This window comes from Elgaria multicarinata, chromosome 3 (genome assembly GCF_023053635.1).
Source record: "Elgaria multicarinata webbii isolate HBS135686 ecotype San Diego chromosome 3, rElgMul1.1.pri, whole genome shotgun sequence".
Lineage (NCBI taxonomy): Eukaryota > Metazoa > Chordata > Lepidosauria > Squamata > Anguidae > Elgaria > Elgaria multicarinata.
In genome coordinates this window covers 65,218,378-65,242,953 of record NC_086173.1, presented here as the reverse complement: position 1 = coordinate 65,242,953, position 24,576 = coordinate 65,218,378, and the positions used below count along the sequence as shown (strand labels likewise).

Here is a 24,576-nt window from a genome sequence, read left to right as displayed (position 1 = left end):
TTATTTACATACATACACCCCTCCTCCTTGCCACAAGTATATACTCAAAACTCTATTTCTCTCTTCAGAGAAAATGGGTTTATGCTACAGTTCCTTTGCAAATAGGAGAACAGGTCAATTTAGTTGTATGCAGTGAACTCAGATTTGCAATGTTATGCTTGCTTGTTTTGTAACAGCGTTGCTTTGCTGACTTGTGCCAGCAGTCCCCCATTAACTTTTATTGGATTTGACTGAGTAACTAGAAAAGTAGCCCTCAGCATATAGCTTTTCCGTTATTAAGATTGGAGCTTCTGAGATGAACATCGCAGCTTCAGAAGTAACTCCGTGTGTGTACAGTGTTGTGCTTGCCAGCTTCCCACTGGTTCTGAGGCAGCTATGTTTAGGGTGACCATATGAAAAGGAGGACAGGGCTCCTGTATCTTTAACAGTTGCATAGAAAAGGGAATTTCAGCAGGTGTCATTTGTATATATGGAAAACTTGGTGAAATTCCCTCTTAATTACAACTGTTAAAGCTGCAGGAGCTATACTAGAGTGACCAGATTTAAAAAAGGGCAGGGCTCCTGCAGCTTTAACTGTTGTGATGAAGAGGAAATTTCACCAGGTTCTCCATATATACAAATGACACCAGCTGAAATTCCCTTTTCAATACAACTGTTAACGATACAGGAGCCCTGTCCTCCTTTTCATATGGTAACCCTAGCTATGTTTATTAGCTGGGCCATCAGAAGGAATGGGCTGTCACAATGTAGCCTGAATCCCTAGGAAAAGGAATACATATTTTTACAAATAAAAATATTTCATATTTGCTATTTCACATTTGGTGTAACTTACCATTCTGGAAGCGGCTTCAAAGGGGGGAAAACGGCCCTGATTGCTCTAGTCTAGAAATGGTTTCATAAACCATTTCTGAATGTAAGCCTATGCGGCAGGGTCTTGCTATTTACTGTTTTACTCTGTACAGCACCATGTACATTGATGGTGCTATATAAATAATAATAATAATAATAATAATAATAATAATGATGATGATGATGATGATGAAAGTAGTGGTATTTAAGAATTTACTCCAAATTTCAAAGCTCTAACAACATGAATAAAAGTTATAATAAAATATACAGAGTGAAATATATATATTAAAAAGGTAACAATCATTAAAATAGTAATAAAAGAAAAAGACAACAAAAGTAGCATTATTTTATAAAAAGATGAGCTTTTTGTCCCCCTCCCCCAAAAACCTCAATGGGAGCTAGAGGTGCTGACTGATGTAATGTATTGGAGCAGGGCCCATAAACCATGAAGCTCAATCCAGAGCTTTTTCTGACTTGGAAAAAGAATTCAATATCAGAATTGTAGCTTGAGAGAGCTATTGAATCCAGCTTTGTCTCTTGAGGCCAGCGGGTATCTGTTCCACAAGCACTTTTGACTAGCTGAGGTCCGTGTGCCGACTCCTCTCAGACAGAAATCGTCTGGCTGTGGTTAACCTACACTCTGGTAACATCTTGTTTAGATTAATGTTCTGCTGAATGTGTGGCTGCTTTTGAAAACAACATGGAAACTTCAGTTTGTTTGAAATAAAGCAGCTAGATTGCTGACTGTGACCAGTCGCACGGAACACATTTTGTCAATCTGACAACTGCACTTGGCTTCCAGTCCATTTCTGCACAAAATTCAGCATGCTATCTTTAACCCTTAAAATTCTAAATACCTTGTGGCTTGGGCATCTCTATGGACCCAAGTATTAAGATTATCCTCAGAGGGCCTTGCTTTGCTCCTCCCACCAATGAAGGTGGGGCGAGTGGTGACTAGGGATAGACAAGTCTATCAATTTTGATTTCACGCAGTTTTCCTTTCCCCCCAGTCTTTTGTTTCATCCCATTTCTGTATCCGTTTGCAAATTACCTTTTAAAACATCCACACAAAATTCATACACATGTTTGTGTGCACTTTTCCCTAACACACACATTTTTGTATGCATTTTTGTGATTAGAGAATCACAGCGTTTGGAAAAATGGGAGTATTGAAGTGGGAACTGTGTTTCGGTTCATATATTGGTTGGGGAAATACAAATTCAATAAGTTCGCATTAAAATGTGAACCAAACTGGTTTCTTGTCCCTCCCTAGGGAAGATATTGTCTGTTTTTGTTTGTATTTTATGCTTTTTATGGTTTTAAATTTTGTATATTTGTTTTTAATGTTCACTGTTTTTAACTTTTGTAAACTGCCCAGAGAGCTTCAACTATGGGGTGCTATATAAATGTAATTAATAATAATAATAATAATAATAATAATAATAATAATAATAATAATCTTTGCATCTGGGGAGCCCCATCCGTGAAAAATCCTCATCAAAGATGCTCAGTTAGCACTGAGCTGAATAACCTTTCAGCATCAGATGAAGATCATTCCATAGTTTTGTGATATAACAGAAAAAGGCCCTGCTCTTCCCAACATCTAAACTAACTTCTTGTATGAACAGGGCTCTGCGTAGGGCCTTCCTTATTGGCCTTGACAAGCATGGATGCTTCTCTGATAGGATGAGGATACTAAAATGATGTTGAAATTGTTTTTTCTTTGCTGCTAGTATTACCTCCCTTTTATTCTGTACTATTTTTGTTTTAATGTTTGTATTATATGTTTTTAATGTATTGTACACCATTCAGAGAATTTCAGTCATTCAGTTATTTTAAAACTACAGTAAATAAATTAATTCAATTAAAAATAGTAACAAAATTGAAATAAGCTTTATGAAGCAAAAGAAAAGTTTTGAGAAAGGAAGGCAATTATTATCATCTGCAAGCTTTGTACCATCCAGTTTCAAAATGTAACCCATTTAGTAGTTCTTCTTGCCATTTTACAGTGGTTATTGTTGTTGTTTTCTTTTCATAAATGCTAACATACCTGTTTGCAGTGTTCAGAGCACCGCCTTTTTGCAGTAGGATGGCTTCAGTAGGAGGAGGTGCAGCTGTGTGGCAAAACATATAATGTTTCTCCTCGTGGAATCAGCTCTTGATTGATGTTGATGTTTAGCTTTTGGCAGCATGTAATGATGAAGATAAATTTGTTCATGTTATGAGATTTAACTCCAGGAGGAAAAAATACTGTAGTGATTACAACACAGCCTGCTTTTAGTTCACCACTGTTATGCATTTGTGTTATACATATTTAACTCAACCAGTTCTTACCAACTTAATCATAAATCATTGCATAAAAATAGAACTGGAAGTACTATGCTGCTTATTTCTGTTTAATGTTTTTTCCCGTGACTTATTACCTGCAGTATATATTAATTTTCAAATTTGATGGTGGCTTATATTTAACTACATTTTTAAGAGTACAAGCTCATGCATGCCTCTTCAGAAGTAAATCACATTGAATTCAATGGAACTTACTCCTAGGTAAGTTTCATAGGATTGCGGGCTATGTGCCATTTGTCAATAAGTATGTTTTATTGGTAGAGACCAGAAATTGTGATAGTTAAACCTGTTCCCTTTTCAGATGGGAAAGCTTAACAGTGTAGTCCTCTTCAGGTCTACTCAGAAGTAAGCACCATTGAGTTCAGTGGTACTTACTCCCAGGTGAGTGTATAGGACTTCAACCTAATACTCTCAGATTTAAAGCATTAAGCATCCACCACTGAATTTTCTGACCAGAGGCCAACTATGCATGCTTTTTTAAAAATAATAAACATAAGTTTTTCATATCGTTTGAACTTTCAAAGTCTAAATGCTTTTTGTAGTGATGGTAGTGTGTGTGTGTGCTTGACGTATCCTGCTTCTTCCTAACCTTTTACAATGGTTATCCATTCAGTTGTATCTGGAATTTTTATCTTACTTTTTTTGCAAACAATGCATGATAATACAAACTCTGTGTAATTACAAGATTTCCAGTTCTGCACTTATGGCCATGAGTCTGTTAATCTATCTTTCCTCAGGTAACTAACTCAAGCTTGTAAATAGCCATTTGTCTTATAAGAACTACCTCCAAGCAATTAGACAGGGAAATTTTACAGAACTTGGTTCTTTATTTCTTTTAGGCTAGAAATAACTACTAAAGTTAGGTTAGCTAGTAAATATCTGTATGGGTGAGTAATATTTCTGGTCTTCATTTGTAAAGTGGAACTCATGTAATTCCATCTCTTGAGAATTTCGTTTAGCTGCAACAGCTCAAATAGTTAGTGCTGCTGCAGCTAAACTTGAGCAGCTAAGCAAAACTGCTTCTGTCATTGTTAAGTGGTGTGTGTAATGTGGTTGCAAGGGTGTTATGAACACATTGCATAAGGAATATGACAGGACTACCAATGAGGAAATGCATGCTGCGGAACGCATACCATTTTATAGTTTAGCCTTTGTTATGAATAATTTCTTTATTTATTTATTTTCATTTCTATACTGCCCAATAGCCAAAATAGCCAATAAACTGTCTTTTGCTGAACTGTAAATTCACAGTCTTGAGTTTTAAGATTTATTCTACAGGATAATGTTGCCATCCGGTATCTGGTCAGATTTCTTATGATTTGTTTATTGCAGTAAATCAGTTTACAAACACACATGCTGGGCCCAATGTGTGTGTAGTGGGGGGGGGCGGAACAGGGTTGCTCAATGAAAGTGATGATCTTGAGTTTATCGAATAAGAAATCATGACAATTTCTCAGGCCTCCTGGCAATTAGTGACATGCAGAAGCAGCAGCTATTAGATTCATGGAGCTGGTAGGGAAATGGATCAACCAAGTTGGAAGACAAACGTGAACCAGGTCAATGAAGATGCCAGGTGCACTTCCCTGGGAGTGGCATGCTGCAGATAGGGGGCCACTACAGAGAAGGCTCTTTACTTGATAGCCACCTGTCGCATCGTTGTGGGCAGTGGGACCCAGAGAAGAGCCTCCAAAGACTTATCTTAGCAATTGGGCAGGAATATATGGCAGAAGGTGGACTGGTCCTAAGCCAATTAGGGCTTTAAATGCTTTGAATTTGGCCCAGAAAGTGACCGGCAATCAGCCTTGCAGTAATGTGTTCAAAATGGCCAGTTCCACTAAGCAGCCTCTCCTGCTCTATTGTGCACTAACTGAAGTTTCCGGACCGTCTTCAGAACCACAGCCCTACATATAATGCATTGCAATCATCCAGGCAGCAGGTTAATTTCTTTTCTAAGGGTTACTGTTCTCGCTGAACGAACGTGAACAGCTTTGCAATGTGTGTATTGAAACATCTTGGCACAACATTATAGCTACTATATAGCAATTAGGTCAGCTTGCCTCCCTGCCTTGGCAAAACCGCATTTGAGAATAACATAGTGATCTATCATTCTTTTTAAACATCGGCTTTAAGCTGAGTTTTCTGAGGAGTCGGCAAAGTCACTTATGCAGTTCTCTCACATGGCAGAGCATACCTTCTCTAGTATACAATTTGGATGTTAATTTGTCTGTGACTTGTTACTGCCAAATTTATTTTTATGCGTTGTTGCTGTTTTGTTGTTTTTATTGTGAATATCAAGAAAACTGAACAGAAAATACATCATGAAAATGAGAGAGAGAAAAACCCATATATTACGTATATAAGATTATCATCGTTTTCATCATATGTACCATTCATTAAAAAAAAAGGGGGGAAGAGTTATACAAAGGTTTCAAGAAAAGCAGACCAGATATCTGTACATTTATCCACTTGCAAGTTGCATCTATATAACACCCATTCAGAAGCTGATAATGTTATTAGGTCCTCAATCCATTTCATCATAGGAGGTGTGGGTTTGTCCTTCAAATATGCTAGTGTAAGTCTTTTAGCTGTTATAAGGGCTCTGAAGTTCCATCTGTGCTGACCCATGTGCATTGTTGCGCCATGGCTTCAGCTGTCAACCATTTTAAAAATCACTGTTTTATGTTTCCAACTAGAACTTAATTTGCATTAAAACTTGCAACACATGCTAAGTAATAAAGAGTTTCTTTACACATTCAGATTTTGTCCTTATTCATGAGAGAATGGCTAACAAACCGCTCTTTGTAAAGTAGTAACAGTTATATTGGATACAGCATCCTTAACTGTTTTTCCCCTATAGCCATCATCCATGTAGGCCAGCCTTCCCCAGCCTGGTGCTCTACAGATGTGTTGGACTACAATTCCCATCGTTCCTAATCATTGGCTAGGCTGGCTGGGGAGTCTGGTAGTTACAGTCCAACAGAACTGGAGAGCTCCAGGTTGGGAAAGACTAATATAGACCATGCCATTAATGATATGCTGATTCAGAGGAAAAGAACTCTCAGTTGAGTAATTAACTCCTTTGTTGAGAGGAGGAAAAATGAGTATGTCTCAAAGAATAGATATAATGTTCGGAAGACACATCACCATCATTATGCTATAGTAGGGCTGAGCTGAAAATGGTGAGGTGCGGTGCAGAGGAGTTGAAAGTTGTGGGCAGTGGCAAAAAGCAACATCCCTTTTGGTAATGTTTTATGGTCCTTGCAAAACGGGACAACGAGGTTCATCAGATGAATGTTTTATTGCACACTCGCTTCTGCCCATTTATGTATGGGAGTGTGTCCTTTAGACAATGACGTCCGCCTCCCACTCTTTCCGCTCATTTTCCCATCACAAAATAGACCCCTTTTAATGCGACTTTTTTTTTAAAAAAAAGAATTTGCTGTGATCTCTTGCTGTGTGCAGGAAAAGCAGCATGATAAAAATGGCCCCTAAATGGGCCATATGGGGTCTTTTTTTACTTCCTCTTTCCCCCCTGGGCAGAAGAGGAAGTAATGAGGGACAAACACGGGTGCAGAGAAGCGACAGTAAGGAAACATGATTCCCCCGTGTGATGACGCTCAACGACTATTCATACCTTCAGAGTGGGGGGGAGCCTTGTTCCTGGAAGCATTTCCCTCACTCTGATCTGATTTTGTGACTTTGTCCCACATTCAAATTTGACTATAGGCATGTCTACTCCTAAGGGTGTAAAGGGAGGGAGGGGGAGGATCTTGCGATATGCTGATCGCGAGATCCTTCCCCTGGATTCGCATGCAGTGCTCAACATCCGGGGAGGAAGCAGGGATGTTGCAGCCACTGTTTTTTTTGGGGGGGGGAGCAGCGGGGCTGGTCACACAAGAGTGAGGCCCTACTCAAATGAAAAAGGGGGGAAATGTAGCCCCCCAAAATTGGACCCCAACCCCCCTCCCTGCCATTCCAAGGGTTTGCAAAATTGCTGCCACCCCTTCCCTGATGGGCACAAAGCACATGAGTAAGTGGTCACCAGGCGGGACAGGCACCCACACCTCCCGTGGTCTTGGGATACTCCCAGGACTGTGGGGAAAATCGAGATAACTGGGTTACTCCGTGAAAATGGAGGAGTCATCCCTGGTTGCCCCTGGGATGTCCTGTGCATCATGTGGATACACAGGGACGACCTAGGGATGAACCTGATATAAAAGTCTTGTGTTGACATGCCCTTAGTCATCATGTTTATTACTGATTGAAAAGGAATGAATCAGAACTTGTTTTTAAACCATTTTGTTAGAACTGGGCAGAGTACAATGGCAGGAAGGTTGATAGTTGTGAAATGAACATCCAAGGTCACCCACAATATTCAGTTTAACAACCTTACATCTTAGTAGGATTTTGGGCCATTTAGAGACAATTCAAATTTATTTCTTGCACTGTATTCTATGAATTCATCGCAGTATAGGCACAGATTTTCTTTGAAGGACATATCTGTATAGAAGACACAATGTTTGAAGCACTGCTAAGATTATATGCTCAGAGGGTGAATGTTTAGCAGATTGTGGCTTTTGCAGATCTAATTAGAAGAGAGAGAGGCTATTGAATTTATTAGTGTGCAATCCTATGCATGCTGTGTAAACGTGCATGGGATTGCTCCTTTAGTCATTCTTCTAGAAACTTCAAAAGGTGACACACATAGAAGTTCAAATTCAAGTTTGAATGAATATTTACGCAGCAGCAGTCCAACATAATAAAATATCTTGGTGAGTAACAAAAGGCAGACAATGATTAGATGAGGTCCCCAAAGATGTTCAGCCAGCATTATCAGTGACCACAATAACCCTCAGTAACTTATACAAAGGCAAACCTGTTTGCTATAAAAAAAAAAGAAGAAGAGTGTAAAGAAATGTCAAAGAAATATTTTCCAAATTTGTTTAGGAAAGCAAGATTTTTCCACTGCCAAATAGAATTTAAAAAGTGCAATATAGAGGCAGGGGTGTTTTTTGTTTTGCCTGTATAGCTTAATAGTGGTTCTGTGCTTTGGATCCAAGAAAGAAGAGACAGGAAGAAGATAGTTTCAGTACCCTGTGGGTCAGCAAGTATCAGTGGAACACTAAAATATTCAACACTTGCTGTCAGTTCTTTGTGTTCATTAGAGTTAGATGATTAATTTTGACCAAATGGAGCTGTCTGAAATTCACTCAAATGTATTGCATTTGTGGTTTCATTTTTTACACCTCTAAGAGTGTCCCAAAAATTTTCGAGCATTTAGTTCTGGAAGACAGTTTTGATTACATAAGCTAGTAAAATAAATAAATAAATTACTTCTGATATTTATCAACTAACTATTGAGCTGCAGCTGAGACAAAAATCTAATGATCTTTCTTGTCTTCTGGCAATTTTTAAAGATGCTAGTAGTATAACTTCTGCATCAAATATATAAAGAGAAGGAATTAACTTAGCCAGTTACTTTTTTTTCCTGAGAATCTTTCAACAAGACAGCAGTTCTTGCATTTATAAATCAGACATTATGCTGATTCATATTTGGTAGTGGTAGAATGTGGCCACGTAACATCTCAGGAGCGGGTGTTCTGAACAGTAACACCCACCCTCTGGAACACTTTCTCCCATGCTGTTTGGGAGACTGAAAATGTGATACGTTTTAAATGCCTCCTGAAAATGCAGTTGCTTCAGCAAGGTTTCTCTGACTTGTAATTAATCATAATTAATCATGACTTTGGTGTTCCATTTTGCTGTTTATGTATTGATTTTATTGTTATTGTAGTTGAAATTGTGAGATTTTAATATTGTTATATGTAAATTGATGAGAGATTTTATTATATAAACATATATAACTATTAATAATAAATAAATAATACTTCAGCATTTAGCTTCTGATAAATTCTTTTTTACTTTCCATATGCTGCAGTAGTATTGTATTGTCATCTTGTATTGGTTTCCCTTTTAACAGTTGAACCTTTTTTGTTTTGTTATCCCTATAAACTTTTATTAATTATCGACTGTTGATTTTTGGAAGCCGTTCCCGTTTTTGACCAGAGGGATATTCTATTATTACATGATGCATCATATAACATTGTATCCTGTTCTAAAAAATGCTTAGAATGCAGCGAAAAATTCTTATTTTATAATGATACCAAGAACTTTTGTTGCGAGTCCAAGAACTGTTCTTATAATGGCGACTGGTGGAGATGCGGGGAGGAGAAAGGTGACCAGCCCAAAGATAATGTAATACTATGGATTTTATTTTTCAGTTGACACCCTATCTTATGTTACTACAGTTTTACTGGCCTTATTTCTTGAAATTTCGTATTAAAAACTGCAGAAACCTTATTTAGTTGACCTAAGACGTTGTCTGATTCATAATTCCACATAGGTATAAAGGACAAGAATATTATATAGCTGACTATGTTGAGATAGAAAACATCAACATGTAAAGTACTTAGGAAAGGCTAAGGGTGCGATCCTATGCATGTTTAGACATGGTGGCTGGGGAATGCTGGGAACTGTAGGACTTTTTTCTGTCTAAACATGCATAGGATTGCACCATACATTTTGTTCCAACCATCTAGATGATCTTACTCGGTGTATGTGCATGCACACAAGTTATGTGTTTCTCATACAGACATATACCAAGTATATTTGTGTTCAATTTTGCATGCAGCTGAGAAGGATTTTGCTTGTGCCTTTTCTGCAAAAGGCCTACTCTTTTAAACAACTAATCAGGTGTATTTCTGTCCAGGATTCCCCGCATGATCTTTCAGTTTTGATGCAGTACTATCTCTGGTGGTACTACTTTCCACAGACCTCATCCACGGAGAGCTTGAGAATAATTCTTAATAGCTTATGATCTTTGTATAATCACACAGTAGGCAAAAGGTTTTCAGAATAATGCTTTGGATGCTTTGAAAAGTGATCAGTTAATAACAGCTGGAATCATATTGTACTATGAAGCCCTGGAAGGGAAGGGAGGTTAAAAACTTAATGACATTTAAATATTATAGAACTGTCTCATCACTGGCTGAACACCATTCATTTGTATCTAATGGGAAAAATGTATAAAGTTAGTGGATATAGTGTGTGTGGGTGCATCCGTATTTTACATCTTTTCTATTTCCTAAAGTAGGTTAGAGTACTCCGCTAATTTTTAGGTAGGAAATGAACACATTTTTTATTCTGCCTGGCTTTTAATAGCTTTTAATTTGAGATTGAAGGTTTTAACTCTGTTCTTGATTTTAATACTTAAACTGAAATATTTAAATATAATAACTTAATTAAATACTTAACAATTCTGACATAGTTCTAAATTGGTTTTGTGATACTTTATTTTGTAAACTGCCTTCAGGACACTTCTTAGGGCCAAAATGCAGTATGGGAGCCCAGCAGCCAGAATAGAAATTGCAGTAATTCATGGTAAAGAAGAACTGATAACTGTTACTGTTTTCAATATTCTAATGGCGCAGACTCAAATTTATTAACATTTATTCATTTAAAGCAGAATGTGCCTTTGAGTTGTATACAAGGAAACGGATGGGAATAGGAAGTTCAGAAGATGGGAGGAGGGCATGTTCAAATATTGAGTAGGGATGGACAAGAGTGTTAAGTTCCATTCTGCTTATTTTTCCTTCATTAAATTCATTCTATCCTATTTCTCATCAGTTCACGAATTTGTTTTTTTTAAGGTCTGCATGAAAATATATGTATTTTTCCTTGGGCATTTCTCAGAATGTATGCATTTTTCAAATTATACATATTTTTGCAGGTGATTTCCCCTAAGGTATGGTGTTCTTGCCCAGAATTCTATGTAATATATACTGTACAGTTTTTGTTCATATTTTTTAATGTGTGAGCTTTGATCACAAACTTCAGAAAATTGGCAGATAATTGGCATCATCCAGCTGTGTCATTCTGTTAGCACAAATGGCACTGCACTAGAAGAAACTAGGTTCTGAACTATGCTCAAGAGAACAATCCAACTAAAGTTACATTTGCCCTGGTGTAGTTGTGCATTACACTTGCGCAACCGTTGTGCAACTGGATGTGTTTTACATTTGCATAGCCCACTGTGCAACCTGTTGCATATGTATAATGTGCAACCACTTGGACAATGGAAAGCTTTGGTGGAGCTCTTGCAAGCACTGTTTGAGTTTCAGAAATGACACCACTGGATGCTACCCATTGACATTTAATTTAATTACACACTGGTTTGGGTTTGGGTTTGTGCCTGCGCAGATTTGGTAGGTTCACATAAAAATGTGAACTGAATGAAGCCCATCCCTAAGACTGAGGAATACTGATGTATGTGCACAATTGCTAAACCATTCAAATAGATAAAACAACAGCTCAGTCAAAAAGCTTAAGGGATCAATGTACATTAGTGTTTTTGCTGTTGCCCCTGCAAGGCAGAATAATTGGATTGTCTGGGTTTTGCAAACCTAAATGAATAAAATTCATTCAACTTCTTTGATAGGAGAATTTTTTAGGTTACAAAATTCCTTTTTTCTTGTTTTGTGGGTGGCACTGTGATATTTTCTCTGACCTTGAGGCTGCATGTTTAAGAAGTTAAAAAAAAGGAAATTGCAAATGCAAGAAGAGTTGATAAAATTCCTGAAGGGAATGTTCTCTGTATCACCCGTCATACAGGTCTTTGTGAACACTTCTTGCACACTATGAAGAATCCTTAGAAATATCTTCTTTATAGACATTCCCTTTCAACAGGAAGACACCTATTGTACTTGCTTTCTGTTAGTGATAATTTGCATGATCAGTGATAGACTGTTTCTTTGATCGTGTTGTGCATGATACTTTGTTAGGTCCAGATGAATGTGACAATTTGCTGAGTTAATTACATCCGATCAAAAGAATCTTGTTACTAGACAAATGGCAAATAGCAAACATAGTATGTTATAATTTATTAAAAATTAGGTAGCATTTTTGAGCATAAAATTTTGACTGTTGAGAAGATTGAAGTTTTTGTAAAATAATGAATAATTTCATCCCTGGTATTTCAGTTGTTTAGATAAATAAAGGAATTTTATTATTGGTATCTGGGAAAAGGAAATCATAATCACACTTCCAGAGCTAACATTTAACATTTTTATCAAGTAATGCAGATAATATTAAATATGGTATTCCTAAAGAACAAGAAATATTTATGGGGCAATTGCTGAACCGTTATGGTGCTTTTAATATTTCAAGGTTTTTATGCGTGTTGAAGGAGGGTTAAAAAAAAGAAGAAGAAGAAATGACTATAGCATGGTGCTCAAGTGGTGAGCCCTGTAGTTTGATTTTTATGCCCTCTATTTCATAGGACAGAATATGCTCCAAACATTTATGCTACAGGTATTGGCCATATAGATAGTTATATAGGGGAAACTCTGTTTTGCTTTACGTAACTCAAGTAACAGAAAGAATGGTAAAACCTATTTCAACCTATTTCTTCCCTCTCTCTTCTATCATTTCAGGACTATACCTTGACAATGTACTTTCAGCAAGCATGGAGGGATAAGAGGCTTTCGTATAATGTAATACCTTTAAATCTTACACTGGACAATAGAGTAGCAGATCAGCTTTGGGTTCCTGATACCTACTTCCTGAATGATAAGAAGTCATTTGTACATGGTGTCACTGTGAAGAACAGGATGATTCGTTTACATCCAGATGGTACAGTTCTCTATGGTCTCAGGTCAGCATCAAACATTTTAAATAGCATAATTCTATATCTCAACTTAAGACTGATTTTCCCCCTTTCTCTCCAGCTTTTCATAGCTTCAGTTGTGCTCTTTGCCCAGGTGGTTTTGGACTCAATCTTCTGTCTTATTTTCTTTGATACAAACAAAAGAGGAAGGGAAGGGATGTTTCTTGGGTACAACTTAGGTAGAATTGATATGTGATAGAGCAGGCAATGTTGTGCATGTTTATTTGGAAGTAAGTCTTGCTTAATTTAATGCAACTTATTCCTAGGTAAGTGAGTGTAGCTCTCGGTAAGGAAACACTGATTGTGAAAAGTGAAAAATCTACAGATGATATTTGCCTTTGTCAAAACATTGGACACGTTAATCACAGACAAAACAATTAATTTGGTTCAGGAAACATTCTTACAAACATGCATGATGGCACACAAATATCTGTGCTTAAGGTTTTGTGGGGGTGGGGGCATGGGGAGTGGGGAAGACCTGTTTTATAATTTTGTCTTTTCATCTGCACTGCAACAACATATTTCTGAAATAATACTTTTCCTGTGTTAGTATCTTGTTGATATTTAAAAGACAAGAGTAAATATCAGCATCCATGTAACTCCTGTGGTCCCAGCTTTCTGTCTTCTTAATTTTTTTGTCCTTGTCACATTACAATTGAGTTTGCCAAACAGCTTCTGTCAACTTCAAATTTAAATATAGTTGTAGTACCTGAGCTTTGGGGTGCTTCCAGATAAGGCTTTTATTATGCCATTGTCCTGTCTCATTTATCACATTTTATGGGGGCGGAGAGGTTCCAGGCAAAGGCTTCTTCCACTCATAGCCCTCACGTTTTCCCACCGCTTCCAGCATTTTTCTTATTGCAGATAATCCTTTAAGAAAAATACAGAATAGCTGCCTTCTGATTGGTAGCACTAGGATACCTCCTTGATCAGCAGTAAGAGTTCTTGAAACTAGCAGGGGCTTCAGAATTACAGTTGTGGCAGGATATTTCAGAAATGTTTCTGAACTCTAAGGGAACAGTAATGTACCTGCAGTGAATATAGTTTATGAATCCTAGTTGCTGCTTCTTTGTTGTGAAGTGGCAGATTAGTAGTACAGAAGTGCCAGAAAAGGAATGCTTGAGACTTTCCCTGCCTGCTGCTTTTTCCCTGCAGATCCCCCCCCCCATCTGTTTTTCATACCTTGACATGGAAAACTCACATCTGGGAACACCGTGAATCTTCACCATAGACCTTCACTAGTGACTTCACAGTGGAGAAACAGCTTCCTGGGTTACCACTCATGTTTGCCACGGAATGCTTACTTCAGCCATAAAATAATTGAATAATAAGTCCTCAAGCTCTAATCCCTACATACGCAAAATTGTCCCCTTGTACAGAAAAAAAAAGACTTGTTTCTGTGTGAGATGAACCATTGCAGAAGGACAAGGAGATACTTACTTCCATGATGTTGACATGTCCTAAAAGATGATTCAGTATTTGGCCTCCATGAACTTGGTTGGGGTTTCGGGAAGCTGAACTTGTGTGGGCAACCGTTGTGGTGTCTTACAGAGTTAGTGATAGAAGAAGAAAACCAGGTATCTCTTTTCTAAAAAAAACAAAACACCCACCCCTTTTTAAGGCAACAGGAGGCAAGTTTTATGATCAAGGAAGAGGAATATCTAACTGAAGTAAGAACTGTGATGTAGAGTATTGATTGCTGCTTTTTGTGACTATTATTTTCTCCTTAAACTCAACTTTAAAACCAGAGCACATCCTAGTATTGTCAATTCCATTTTTGAAGAAAAGTAATAATACTTAGACTGAGAACCCATTTCCTAAAGAGTAAGTCCCATTGAACATAGCAGGCCTGGTATCTAAGGCCATGGCTAGACCAGGCCTATATCCCGGGATTCTCCCGGGATCGTCCCTGTTCATCCAAATGACACGCAGGGGATCCCAAGAGCAGGCAGGGGTGACTCCTCCGTTTTCCTGGGATAATCCTTAGGTCTAGCTAAGGCCTAAGAAAGCAATCTCAGAATCATGTTTCTAGTATTTAGTACTTATAAAGCATTTATGGGTGCATGACAATGGCAAGATTTGAATTGGAAGATTAGTTTGTGTCCATAATTGCTGGCTATATCAGCTCTCTGTGTAAAGGAAGTCTAGAAAAGTCCCTTAGCAGGTTTCACCTTGGCAGTTAGTCCAGTTAAACACAAAGTCTAAAGATTCCCTTTATGGGTCAAACTGGCAAGGGACTCTTCCATACTTTGCTTTGAGATGGATGAATTAGACCTTTTCCAGACTGTGTTCTGGTGTTAATCACACATATGGCTCTGGGAGGAAGGAGGGTAGATAGTCACATAGCTACACAATTGCTTTTCTGTATAAGGTTTTCTTCTTTGATTTTCATTAAAGCAGAAAACCTTTTCCCCAGTATTTTGCAGCCCATGCATGCAAGCGTAGCATAATAGATTGGAATGTTGGGACACCAACTCCTTTGACTTTGCTGAAATATGCCATCTGTATGAACAGATGGGAAATATGTTACAGGGCCAGAGGGAGATGTCAGAAATCAAGCCACAAGGAAACGAACTACATGCAGACTTTTTCTTTTCTTTTTTAAGCATTAGAAGAGCATAGACCCTAGAAACTGAAATAACTTAAGTGATCTGACCCTGGCACTGGCTACTAGGAAACTGCTGTTTCGGAAGCAAATTATTTTCTAAGGGCTTGTAATAGACATGGCACCATGGGCCTTTAGCATTCAGGTTACAGCTTTTCTCTGTTTTGAGAGAATAAATAAACTGTACTTTTTCCAGATGAGCTGTGAAATCTGATTCATCCTTGATGAGAAAAGTAACAGCCTTTATATAGATTTTCATTTTCGTAATTCTCTACCTTTACTCCTCTCAGTATCTTAAGTTGAGAGGCAATAGCTTGCCTGAAACTACCCAGTCAGTTTGTGACTGGTCTGAGATTCAAATATAGAATTCCACATACCACGGCTCATGCTATGAATTAGAAGGATGCAGATATGATTTTTCCTTAAAATTTAGAATAGCAACTTTACGAATTTAATGCTATTTCTGAATTAATGCTATTTCCACAATTAGTTGTGAAAGAACAAATTATAACATCTATCCTCATTAAGCTGAAGCTTTGTTGTATGATTGGTAAAGAATGAGATAAACAATATTTTTGTATTAAAGAACATAGTTTCATCTGCTTAGTGCCTTAGACCATCAGATTATGATTCCTTTATAAAGTGATTTTTTAAAAACGCCAGATTTTTTTAAATTAACAATTGCACTGTAATTGTTAATTTTAAACATGCAAAATGTGAGCTTTTTTCTCCATGAAATTCCATGAAGCTTACTCCCAGGTAAAGATGTATAGGACTGCACCTTTACAGTGCAATTCTATACATGTCTACTTAGAAGTAAGTCCCATTGAATGCCATGGAATTATTCTCAATTAGGTGTTTACAGGATTGCAGCTTGTCTAAAAACTCATCATTTGACCAGTGAAAGTCTGATGAACTTTAAATAGGCTTTGTTTTCATATATGTTTAGACATTTTCTTCTTATTTCAAAGTGTGTTCATAGCAGAAAAAGAAAACAATGGGAGTTGTTTGAGAGTTGTGACCAATAAATATGACTTGAAATGTCTAAGGAAAAGAATCTTACCTTGGGGATCATTGCTTAGGAGTCCAGATGTCATCAGCTGCCAACTCTCTTGCTCTGATACAAACATTCCCCACCATCACAAAAATTACTGTAGCATAACTTACAGCTGTGGTGAAAAACCAAGAAAAATAACAGTTCCCGACAAGGAAGTGTGAAACATCTATATATGAACCTTCTTCTTGGTTGTGATGCAACTTCCCGCCTAGTACTCCTTAAATATTCTTTAGCTTAGATGGTTCTTTTCTAGCTTGACTATACTTTGCTGTGGTTATTTTTTTAGATGTATGCAAAGCATCTGTATATTAACAGATTCATTTAGTAAACTTCTTTTTTAAAAAAAAAACTTCACATGAAACAAAATTTAGAGGGCAATGGTATCTTGTGTGGCTCACTGGATTTTGTTATTTTTTAGAGAATTTGGACTAGTATCAGTTGATCACAGGAGAAGAATAAAGGAGAAATCCTTGTAACAAAAAAGGGAATTTGGCTTATTTTCAATCACTTGTTATCCAGTACTTTAGAAAATACTGTTCTTTGGGTAGAATGTAACAGAATGAGCCTGAGCAAAGCCAGGGTCATTTGGTGGAATATAACAGATTGTAGCCAAGAAAAACAAGTCACCATCCATCGGCTTGAACATTAAAAAGAATAACTGTCCTGGTAAGGAAAGTGAAGAAAGTACCAGGATTTCTGCCATGGTTGACTGATCTGTGCTTGAGCTGGACCAAACCCTGCACTTCCTTCTTGGTTTCCAAAGGGGAGAACCTGTCCTATGGGCAGCTGTCAAAGGGCAGTACTGAAGGGAGACGGCCAGGGTTGGCAAGCAACCTGGAGCAGTGGGAAAAGAACCTAACCTATCCAGTTCCTCTCCCCGTTTTTTTTTTCTAGCCATTGTCAGAAAGGTGGGTGAATCACCTTTGGATGCCAGCATCCTTACCCTTGTGACTCTCGACTATTGTGTTGCAACTATTGCATGAAGTCATTAAATTGATTCAAGAAATGTACAGGCATAAGGTGCCCAAACATGATGCACTTTATTACAGTTGTGGAAGTAAATATAAATAACTTGCAACTGTATGTGCATGAGATGTAGGTTTGGGAAGGATAGAAGTGTTGGCATTTCTCAGGCTTTGGTGTTCTCTATCACTAAAATGTGTAAATGTTTTCTGGATGCACAATATCTTGTACACGTCATGCTTTTTTGTTTTTAGAAATCTATCTACTCTTTATAATCAAGCAACTTTTCAAGGCAGCTTGCAGGCATAATCTAAGATTAGAAAAAAAATGAAAAGTACTATTTAAAATTAGGACTGTACTGAATTGACGAGAGCCATTTCCCTCAAAACTGACTATTTTGTTTTGGCTGTATTTGGGAGTGAAGCAAAAGAAAATTGGTAGGGTTGAAAAGTTTGTGAGTGGCTGTCATTTTGTTTCTCCCTCTCCTGAGATGCTTTTGGAATTTGGGACGATTCAAAATGGCTGCCTCCTTAGACATTCTCCAGAGGCTGCCATTATAATGACTGCAATTGAATAAACCATGTAAGTTTACAGACTGGACAGAAAGCTGTTCCAATAGTTTGTTCTTTCTTTCTTTCTTTCTTTCTTTCTTTCTTTCTTTCTTTCTGGCATTTATTTCATTTATAGGAACCCAAGGCAGCTTACATGATTGTCTTCTCTATTTTATCCTCACAATAACCCTGTGAAGTAGGTTATGCTGAGAATCAGTACCTGACCCAAAGTCACCCAGAGAGCCTCATGGCCAAGTGGGGACTAGAACCTGGATCTCCTGAGTCCCAGTCCACCATTCCAACCACTACATGACACTGGCTATTGTGTAATATAGTGGATAGAGGTTTAGAAGTTCCGTATCAAATGCTTCTCAAAGAAAGGGCAGTGATTGAAGCAGGCTTATTAAAAAAAACCCATTAAGTCATAGTATGCTGTTCCATGCAACCCGGTGTCAGTTTCATAAATTTTTAGTTGTGTTGCTGTTTCTCCCCCCACTATTTAAAATACAAATCTATAAAAGATTGAAACTATAAAAACAGGAACACTAAACTAATAAAGAAAACATGCAGCTACAGCTTATTGAGCCTTAAAAGCCCAGAAAATAAAAAGATCTGATATATTGCTTACAAAATTATTTATTTCAAGAGTAGGCAACTGTAGTGCTGATTCTTTGGCAGCATTTTTGGTGGCATAAACAGCTTTATACAGCAGTCTCTAAAGGACAGAGGAGAGTACTATCTTTTAGGCACGGAAGTTGTATATGTGACTTCCTCCCTCAGCTCAGCTACAGCATGACTTTTCCCCTCAATCTGTGTAGAAGCTCAGTGTCCAATTGCATCCAGGCACAATTGTCAATTGTCCAACTCCCCAAGGCTCAGATCTGGCAGACAGCTGAAAAACCACATGTTGACACCTGGGATGTGTGGAAAGGGATTTTTTTTTACTTATGTGTAACATAGCAACAGCCTCTCAATTTTACAGTATTGACATCAAAGAAGAGGATGATTCTTCGGAGTGTTGGTTGGCATTTAAATGCTGGATTCTTTCCTCATATGCATTTCAGATGAGACTGGTGAAATTGTTGAATTTTCCTATCTCTATAGAACCCACATTTATTACAAATTAAACATAACTTGCTTGGGGAAAGACTTTGACAGTTCAAAATGTAAAATGGGATTCTACACACATGAAAAATGTGCTTTGAGTTTACTCCCAAGCCCTGGACACTAGTCACAGCTTAGACAATACCAAGTAAGCACATCTAATGGCTGGGTTTGTTTATTTATGTGTTTGTTTATTTATTGGCTCTAGGGCAGCCCTCTGGACTGCTCTGCACTGGTTGGGGAAGGCTGCTCAAGGGAACTGGGGGCAGGCTCAGGGAAGGTCCCAAGTATTCATTCGGGGTGGAAAAGGGAATTGTACAGTCCCTGAGCTTCCCTGACAATCCAAAGGGAAGCTTCCATAATCCAAATGAGTTTATATACTCTCTGTTAAAAATATTTATAAAGGTATTTGCACTACTCATGGATCATTAGGTTTGAGTAGTTTCCTAGGTACTGTACAGCTCCTTTAATCCAGGTTTGCTCATAGGTCCCTGGACCCCTAAAAATTACCCTTTGAGGTTCTTCATACAGCTGCGTCTGAGTTGTGGTTTCTTATTTTGGGGGTTGGACTCCTCTTCATATGTGTGCAGTAATGTAGACCAGAATTAATATTATGCTAGAGAAAACACAGCCAAATTTCATGGGCAAGATCCCCATTTATTTTTCAGTCCAGGCCTTTTGCTTTTATCTCACACTCCATTGACTCCTTTACTCCTCCTCTGCCCTGAAGCTGCTTCCTAGATTTGCCTTGGGAAGAAGGAATTTCCTTGTCAATTACTGGATTCCAAAGTCTTGGGATGTAGGTTAGTTTTATGTGTACTGTTGTAGCAAATAATATGAAAGACCCATTTAAGACCCTGGAGAGCAGCTTGCAGTCACAGTAGACAGTACTTGTGAAATGGTCAGTCTTATCTGTTATGAGGCATTGTCCTCCTATGTAGTTATGAGCCTCTTGTAGTGTGGAGGTTGGTCATATTTCACCAAACAAAGAGAAACATATAGAAGACCATACCTCATGGTGACATGTGCTGCATATATGCTAACAATTTAATGGTTCTTTGCCAGGTTACAACTATAATTGGTGTTTTGCTCCAACGCAGTCTAGATTCTCTCTCTTGCTTTGAAGCATTATTGTTGACAGGGTGTATTTCCCATTGTTTTCATGCAAGTATGAGAGGAACATAAGAAGAGCCATGCTGGATCAGACAGAGGGTCCCCTAAGCTTCATCTAGCCCGGCACTCTGTTCACACAATGGCCAACCAGCTGTCAGCCAGGGAGCAACAATGCAGGACATGGTGCAGCAGCACACTCCCACTCACTTTCCCCAGCAACTGATGAACGTAGGCTTACTGCCTCTGATACTGGAGGTAGCACATAACCATCAGGGCTAGTAGCCATTGATAGCCTTCTCCTCCAGGAATTTCTCTAACCCCCTTTTAAAACCATCCATGTTGGTGGCCATCACCGCAACTTGTGGTAGTGAATTCCGTAGTTTAACTACGCGCTGTGTAAAGAAGTACTTTCTTTTATCTGTCCTGAACCTTGCACCCATCAGCTTCATGGGATGACCCTGGGTTCTAGTATTATGGGAGAAAGAGGAAAAACGTCTCTCTATACACATTCTCCACACCATGCATACTTAGCCCATAGCTAGACAGGGTGATATCCCGGGGATCATCCCTGTGCATCCACATGACACACAGGGGATCCTGGAAGGAGGGAGGAATGATCCCTCCTTTTCCCCGGGATATCACCCTACCTTTTTTCACAGTTTTTTCCGGAGTCTAGGGATGATCCTGAGACTATGGAAAGTGTGGCTCGCCATCACGGTTTGTCCCAGTTCCTCGCGAGTAACTGCGAGGAGCCGGGAGCTGGGCACGGGGCACAGTGCTTCTCAGGAGCTCTGCGCCCATTGGGGGTGGGGTGAGCTGGGAAATTATTGTTATTTTTTTAAAAAAACTTACTGTTTTGCAGACGAGCGCTCGTGTGCTCATTCTCTTTTAAAAACTAAAACAAAATGGTGGCCACGATATCGCATGCCACGTGTAAATGAGGGCGATGATCTTGCGATCATAAAATCGCGAGATCAGCACCCTTTCACCCTGTCTACCCTGGCCTTAGTGACTTGTTTGTTTCACTCAGTATAAAATGTTGGTCAGGAAGCTGCTGCATCCCCCATTCCATCATTCTTTCCTCTCCAACCAATAAGAAAAGAAATTCAGCTGAATCTGCTTTTATTTCTGGTGTGTCCTATTTTATGTGCCCTTCTAAAGATACAGTCTGACCCAATATGAACTGCATATTTCTTCCAGCATGCAGCAGGACTCAGGAAATTGTACTTCAGATTCTTAAAACATTAATTTTTCATAAATATTGCCATTCAAATCCCTATTCCTCCACCTTTCCTCTTCAGTTATTTTTGCTATGGATAAATACCATAAAAAGATTAAGTATACAGTCACGAAATAGTCAGGAAATTGAAATGTTGGGTATTTTCCCATTCTTGTGATATCAGGTTTTTTTCCAACTTCATATTTACTTCTCTAAATAAGAAAAGAAGGTTTTATTTATTTTTTAAAAGTCTTTGTTATGTAAAATAACGGTTTGCAATTCTTGTGTGTTAATTTGGTAAAAGAGAAAGAGAGAGATGTCATCTATCTCAAGTCTTTTTATCCCATTTGCCTGTTTCACCTCATTTAATTTCCCCTAAGCTTCATCTGTTCATCTGAGTTCAATACAATCTAAATCTGTGATCTACAAGATTGGTGGAACAATATTCAGTGTCTTGGCAGATAAAAAGATAGACTAGTGAATTGAGGTACTTTCCAGCTCAGTTGAAGGCATTATAAGTATTGTTTTTCCTACAGTGGGATGAGGATTCCACCCACAGTTTGCACTGGAATGCTAGTGATTGAACAGAGCACTGGGGAAAAGAAATGTACAGGAAAAAATCAGAACATTATTAAATTAATGGTGATTATGTATTAAGGACAAAAATGTACACCCTAATGGGATCTGAGCTGGCGGTGACCAAACAAGAAAGAGATTTTGGGGTTGTGGTGGAGAGCTTGGTGAAACTGTCAAGCCAGTGTGCGGCCGCTGCAAAGAAGGCAAACTCCATGTTAGGCATTATAAGAAAAGGAATTGAGAATAAAAGAGCCAGTATCATACTGCCCTTATACAAATCTATGGTGTAACCACACTTAGAATACTGTGTACAGTCCTGGTCACCACACCTAAAGTGGATATTATAGAGATAGGAAAAGTGCAGAAAAGGGCAACTAAAATGATTACGGGGCTGGAGCATCTCCCCTACGAGGGAAGGTTACATCAACTGGGATTGTTTAGCTTGGGAAAAAGGAGGCTAAGGGGAGACATGATAGAGGTGTACAAAATTATGCATGGTGTGGAGAATGTGGACAGGGAGACATTCTTCTCCCTCTCTCAAAATATTAGAATCCCGGGTCATCACATGAAGCTGATTGGTGGGACATCCAGGACAAATGAAAGGAAGTACTTCTTCACACAACGCATAGTTAAATTATGGAACTCACTACCACAAGATATAGTGATGGCCACCAATTTGGATGGCTTTAAAAGGGGGTTGAAGAACTAGAGAACCATTGCCAGTTAGTGTCAATAACCCTTGGTCTGATCCACCATAGCACTTCTAATGTTCGTATGTTCTTAATATTTAAAATAACTGATTTAATAAATACACTAGCCAAGTTGTATTGAAGAGTACAATTTAGTAGCACTGTGTAATATACCAGTAATCTAATTTGATAGCTTAATGAAGGTCCCTATCTAACTAGCCCTATCTTTGAGATTAGAGTTGATAATAGCTATATCTAAGAAAATGCAATCTAGCAGGAGGAAATACTAGTGGGTATAGAATGTTAAAAACACAGAAAGGCAAGAAAGAAATTATGCACAATGTCAAAGATAGTAATACGTATCATACCATTATTGGAGAGTTTGCAAGAGTGGGGGAGCTGCTTGATCTAGGAAGGGCAGAAAAGGGCAAATGAAATAATCAAGGGTCTAGAACAACTCCTGTGTGAGGGAAGGTTACAACAGCCAGGAAGACATAATACAAAATTATGTACACAATTACGTATGGTGTGGAGAAAGTGGATAGGGAGATATCTTTCTCCCTCTCGCATAATACTAGAACCCGGGGTCATCCCATGAAGCTGATTTGTGGGAGATTCAGGATGGATAAAATGAAATTCTTTTGCACATACCACATAATTTAACTATGGAATTCACTTCGCAAGGTGTGGTGACAGCCCCCAGTTTGCACGGCTTTAAAAGGGGATTAGACAGATTCATGGAGGAGAAGGGTACCAGTGGCTACTACTCCTGGTGGCTATATGTTACCTCCAGTATCAGAGGCAGTATTCCTTTGTATACTGCAACTGGTTCCTTTGTACCAGTTGCTGGGAACATGGGAAGGAGGTTGCTGTCGCATTCCTGTTCTTCTTGTGAGTTTCCCATTGGCAGCTGGTTGGCCACTGTGTGAACAGAGTGTTGGACTAGATGGACCCTCGGTCTGATCCAGCATGGCTCTTCTTATATTCTTATGTAACTGAGAAACTACTTGTGATTTTATTAATGATGATATAAAAGCCCCTTTCAGTCATCATAGGGCTATATGCATGTGTAGAGAAGGAGGCAATAGTATCATGTAATCAGTAGATTCATCTCCCAAAAAGCATATGTTCATTAAAAGGTATGAAGAGGCACCCCCCCTCATGCATACAAATGAATGCATATAGGTCAGAAGACAAGCAATATCACCCCCCTCCAGGCCTCATAGAAGCCTCACAATACATGAAAAGGACTGGTATTGCAGTGAAATTGAAGATGGCCAATACCACAATATTGGTTCAGCTTAAACACGTTTATTAATTTTGTATCAGTGAATGAAAATTCTATATGCAAGAGAACTTGAGCCAGCATATAGGGCAGTGATATGTTAGCAAATAGATTAACCATAGCTGTTGTTCTTTTTGTGCTGTAACTTTAAAGGAAAATGTATTATTTTGATAGTTTGCAAACTTCTTACCTACAGGGAATCTTTTTCTGCATTGCCTTGCCTATTGGAGAACAACTGTGAGTCTGCCCCAGAGGTTGGCTGTAGGACTGCTTTCCACAGCCTGCTTATGCCAAAGCCGTCCTGACTTAGCTTTAGGTTGCAGTCCTAAAGCTAATGTACTCCATTTACACATTTAGTGACTGGGCAGCATTCAGAAATCCTGTTTTATTATGACTTGGAAACTGGGACTTAATCCATTACAGAATTGAAGCATCAGCCTGCTAAAAACATAAGCCATTGCTTCCTCTTGTGGAATTAAAGCAGCAAGCTCTGTC

General features: G+C 38.5%; 1 protein-coding gene across 8 annotated transcripts in view; it reads left to right on the top strand.

The window, feature by feature from the left end:
* Positions 1 to 24,576, top strand: part of GABRB2 (gamma-aminobutyric acid type A receptor subunit beta2) — a 133,770-nt gene that overhangs the window by 37,526 nt on the left and 71,668 nt on the right. For all 8 annotated transcript variants that reach the window (XM_063120542.1, XM_063120544.1, XM_063120543.1 and 5 more), the window contains one exon: positions 12,687 to 12,907. In XM_063120542.1, the coding sequence (XP_062976612.1) occupies positions 12,687 to 12,907 (221 nt within the window). The remainder of the gene's footprint in view (positions 1 to 12,686; positions 12,908 to 24,576) is intronic.